The sequence below is a fragment of the Octodon degus genome, unplaced genomic scaffold, assembly GCF_000260255.1.
Source record: "Octodon degus isolate 3935 unplaced genomic scaffold, OctDeg1.0 scaffold00048, whole genome shotgun sequence".
In the NCBI taxonomy this organism is placed as follows: Eukaryota; Metazoa; Chordata; class Mammalia; order Rodentia; family Octodontidae; genus Octodon; species Octodon degus.
Window position 1 is genome coordinate 12,452,660 of NW_004524624.1, and position 5,099 is coordinate 12,457,758.

General features: G+C 34.0%; 1 protein-coding gene across 9 annotated transcripts in view; it reads right to left on the minus strand.

The window, feature by feature from the left end:
* Window positions 1–5,099, minus strand: part of Ccdc88a (coiled-coil domain containing 88A) — a 161,713-nt gene that overhangs the window by 79,091 nt on the left and 77,523 nt on the right. For all 9 annotated transcript variants that reach the window (XM_004632433.3, XM_023716401.1, XM_004632434.3 and 6 more), the window contains one exon: window positions 2,599–2,771. In XM_004632433.3, the coding sequence (XP_004632490.1) occupies window positions 2,599–2,771 (173 nt within the window). The remainder of the gene's footprint in view (window positions 1–2,598; window positions 2,772–5,099) is intronic.

Sequence of the window (5,099 nt, forward strand, 5' to 3'; positions counted from 1 at the left end):
TTTGGTTGACCTAGTTCTAAAGAGTTGAGTATTGAAGTCTCTCACTATAATTGTTTTGGTGTCTGCTTATTTTTTTTACATCATGTAATTTCTGTTTTATAAAATTGCTTGTGTAGATATACCATGGAAACAGAAAATATATTCATAGTTGCCAGGAGCTAAGGACCAAAACAGAAACAGTATAGCTTTTGTTTTTGGAAAACATTTAAAAAATGAAAATGTCTTGAAATTACTGTGTAAATTGTACTAATTACACAATTTAAAAGGATACATTTTCAGGTACTGAATTATATGCAATATCGACTTTTTTAAAAAAAGATTGTTTATATTGGAGAAACTTTTGAAAGAATTGTTAAAGGAAGTATGTGTTAAATACAACATAAGAATGATTTTTTTTGGGGGGGGTACTGGGATTGAAACCAGGCACATGGTAGGCAAATACTCTACTGCTGAGTTATAGTCCCCAACCTTTTGTTATTATACTTTGAGACAGAATCCACGATCTTGCTAACTATTCAGGGTGGCCTCATACTTGTAATGCTTTTGCCTCAGCCTCCTAAGTAGGTGAGATTTTAGGTATGTCATGTCCTGCTACTAAAAGTGAAACTTATAAGGAATTTCTTTTCTCATCCAAATCACAAATCATACTTTTACTCTGAATGTTTACAAATCAGAAGCAATTATATTCTAATGCACTATTCAAAAAGATGTACTATTAGGCAATCTGCATACTGTAATTACAAATATTATATATTTTTCCTTAGATATAAAGCAATCTTTCTATCCGATTTCTATAGCTGATTTACTGTAATAAAAATTTATCCTAATAAAAGGACTTAAAATGTTAATATAAAAAACACTTTTTTTCAATTACTTGATGCAATGAAAGAATAAATTTTCAAAGGTCAGTATTTGATAAAGTTCTAATTTCTGGAAATACAGAACTTGCTGGAATATTCATTTATGCATTAAAAGTCTATTTATATTTTTCAATCAGTATATATGAAACCAAATTTTGTCAATTCTTTTTTGTTACTGGGAATTTTACTTATTCCATGGTCAATGAATTTTATTTAAAAATTAAATTCTAATATAATACAAAGTGTTAAATGAATTCAGAACCATCATTGCCATTCTAATTGCATGCTTTATCTAAAGAGTGGAGGAGACTGTGCTAAATTATATGGAACAAACTAGTGCTCACTGTTTAGGCTATCCATTAGCTGCCAGTCAAACTAATAACAGCAATCTCTTCTAATTTTCCTGCTGCAGCTGTTTATAGAATATCCTGGGCGTGTTCACTTCAATAGACAGATAATAATGCAGACATCCACAAATGAAAGCTCTAGTTTTTGTTTTCAAGTTTTCCTACAGAGTATATTTATTCTACCTTGCATATTCAAATCACTTTAACTGCTTTAAATAATCAGTAGATAAATTTAATAGCTATATTGTGCTGGTAAATTTTAAATCTACTTTCTGGAGCTAAAATCTTAGGAAAACAGACCAAAAATAAAAGAAAAAAAAATCCCTGAAACAAAACTCCTTTGTTCTTTTCCAAGTACAAGACAAAACATCTCTAGCAGGGATTGGTCATGTCATGTCTTGTGGTTTACCAAAGAATGTCCATGTGATAATTACACTGACTTAACTACAATGATCTTAGAAAGCTGAATAAATGCAATTGTATCAGTACTAAGCAAATCTGAGTTTTTACTTCTACTAAGTACATGACATGGGCATTTCAATTACTTGATGCAGAAAATACACACAAATTACTTTTGTAATATTATGTCAATAATTTGGCTTTTTAAACATTTATATATTTATTTACTATATTTTAGGGAAGGGTTTACAGGGTGTTCAGGGCCTTACTACTAGATTGGATTTACAGTGATCTGCCAGTTTACAGCTTACCAAGAGCTGGGAATACAGGCGTGTGCCACCAGGCCCAGTCTCAATGGCCATCTCAGCATGCCCCAAGGGCATGGCCAGCATAGCAGGCTCTGAGGATCGAACTCCCGGCCTCTGCGCCTATTTGCAGGCACTTTAATCTGATGAGCTATTTGGTTGGCCCTAAACATTTATTTAAAATGAATTGAATTTACTGATCTATATCAGTCATCTCCACTATTTTAGATTTTAAGGACTATAAAAATAAAACAAGTAAGGAACACCCTCTCACCTCTGGATTTGCTGAAGAAGGACATCATTTTTAAAAAGAAATATTACTTTAACAGTATAGGTATAGGGATGACATAAATCTAGGATAGGGCCATGTATGGTGACACACACCTGTAATTCTAACACTTGGGAGGATGAGGCAGGGGCATCACTACAAGTTTGAGGCCAGCATGGGCTACACAGTGAGTTCAAGATTAGCCTGAACTACATAACTGAGACCCTGTACAATTTAACATTAGGAAAATCATACAATAAGACTCCTTAATTTTTTTTCTTTTGTCAAGTACTAGTGAAAACTCGATACAGAGTAGTAATGAAAGATCACTAATCTATATTCCATCAGTCTAAAAAATATTATTTAGGTCACCTTTGGGACCATACATCTTCAATGAACCTTATAAATCAGCAACTTACAGTTCCTGCCTAAGCCGTCTTATCTTGGCCTTAGCATCTGCCAGTTCCACTGACAGATGCTGTCGACTTTCTGTTCGCTTCATGCCTGGAGAACCACAGGGCGATTGCGCAGATGACGAGGAATGGGGTAGAAAATGAAGACCATCTCGTTCTTCAGAGAGCTCTACGATAGTCTATGAATTATAGAAATAAATACATAATCACTTTTAGTATTTTATATATCAGCAAATTTACAAATCAACACTATTCACTAGTACTAACTCTTACTCTACAACATAAAAAAAATTGGTCAAAAACATTAAAAAAAAACATTAAAAAAACAAAAATCTTAACCTTTGTCATTTTAAAATTTTACTTGACAATATATGAACTATTTAGGATAATTCTTTTTTCCCTAATATGTGAGCTATTTAGAATAATGCTTTCTTCCCCTTCCTATTTTTTAACAAAGGAAATGAATTATGATAAAATAACCAGATACAGTAAAGAAATTTGCCCGAGTGGTCTCCAATGTGATCTGTGTGACTAGCCATTAGTCATACTAGCCACATTTCAAGCATTCCACAACCACATATGGCTACTGTACTAAAGGGTCCAGAAATACAGTCCTATCATCACTAAAGAATCAGGCAATACTGCTCTAGGATTATAAAATTCTAGAGGGACCAATCTTTAAAGGAGCAACTGGAGATAATACTATCTTACAGTTCGAGTTTAACCTCTTCTTTGTAGCTAAGGAGCATGAAGACTGACCTGCTGTGAGCATGTGTAGCTAAAAGCAACACAAGACCCTACACATCTTACTTTCTCTCCTAGATGTGGTACTAGTTCTGACCTAATTCTGTTTCACAGTTTCCTTTATTTTCTTTCCAGACTTCACTCCAGGTACACATATCCCTTTCCCTAAATTTGAACTTTATGAGCTTTTTATGTCGCTGTTTTCTTTCTTTCTTTCTTTCTTTCTTTCTTTCTTTCTTTCTTTCTTTCTTTCTTTCTTTCTTTCTTTTTTTGAGACAGGGTCTTGCTATGTACTTCCCTGGAGATCCTCCTGTCTCAGTATCTTGAGTGCTGGAATTACAAGTGTGCAGCACCAGGCCCAGCTTTAAGGACTATTTAACCCATATCTAGCTCACATAATCATTACCTTATTGTGTAGTTTTTCTGTATTAATAAATTCTCTTAGGGGGAACTACCCGCTCAGGGACCCCCTCCTGTCCCTCTCTTGGACAGGAGCTTTCTTATTCTCAATAAATATATTCTGCTCATTAAAAAAAATTCTCTTATTCCAAAGTAATTTCTCAGCTTGTTTTTCAAGATTAGTAGACAAACAGAAATGATCTTCTAAGACAATTTCAACTGTTCTCTTACTGCAAACACAATGAGCGGGGTTACTACCTTGAAACCATGAAATCATGATCCCTTTTTCTCATCAACACGTCTATGAACCCTCATTGAATCATTGCGATACACTTCAATATCTTTATCAAGGTCCATCTTGCCTTCCTGCTTGCAACTACTGCTTTCAAATATCTCAGCATGTACACTGCTAAACCTCAAGCAACTTTGCAGTTTCTCTTTTCTCTACAACTCTATATGCACTCTTCCCAATTGATATACGCAGATTTCTCCAGTAAAGGAACCAATTCTGTGGCATACCTCCTTTACTAGCACTGCTCCTACATCATCATACCTATTTTCATCACTAAACTCTTGCCCTGTTACTTAAAGAAATTATTTCTAGCTACTTCTATTCAGCAATCATTTACACAAACATAATTTCTACGTAAGATGCCATCAAATACTGTAATGTACAACAAATATGTGCATTTTATACATGGAGAAACTTATGCTGATATAGGATTAAATACTCAAAGTCACACAAACAATGATAGGCACAGCAGGAATTAAAATTCAAGTTTGACTCTTATACTATTTTCCTTATCTAATACCAGTCTTCTCTGTTCTTGTCCTAAGGTGATAAAGCTGTTAAAGAAAATTACACAGCCCTATATAGGATTTTTCCATCTGTTTCCAATAAAGTTCTTCACACTCATCAATCCTTTTATGAAATCTTGATTTTTCTAGCAAATTCTCCTATAAAGACTTCTATTAGGTACGTTCCCTTCCCTCTACTTAAACTTTTAATTGACAGCTACTTTCATCATGTCTAAAAAATGATCTGTTCCCTAATTTACCTAAGAAACAAAGTCAACTGGTGCTGGGCATGGCAGCACATGCCTGTTATCCCAGCATTGGGAAGGTTAAGGCAGAACTGCTATAGTTCTTGGCCATCCTGAACTACATTACAAGACCCCGTCTCAAAACAAACAACAAAAATCAACTCGGTTACCTTCTCTGTTTTTAGGCATTTTTTTCTTCTAACATATATAATCTTTACTGAAACATTTTCAATTTCTTTCTACTCACTTATTTCTGCTTGTTCTTCAGAGACATACATAGAAACTTTTTCTATCCAGTTAAAAAATACCACATTTTTTTTT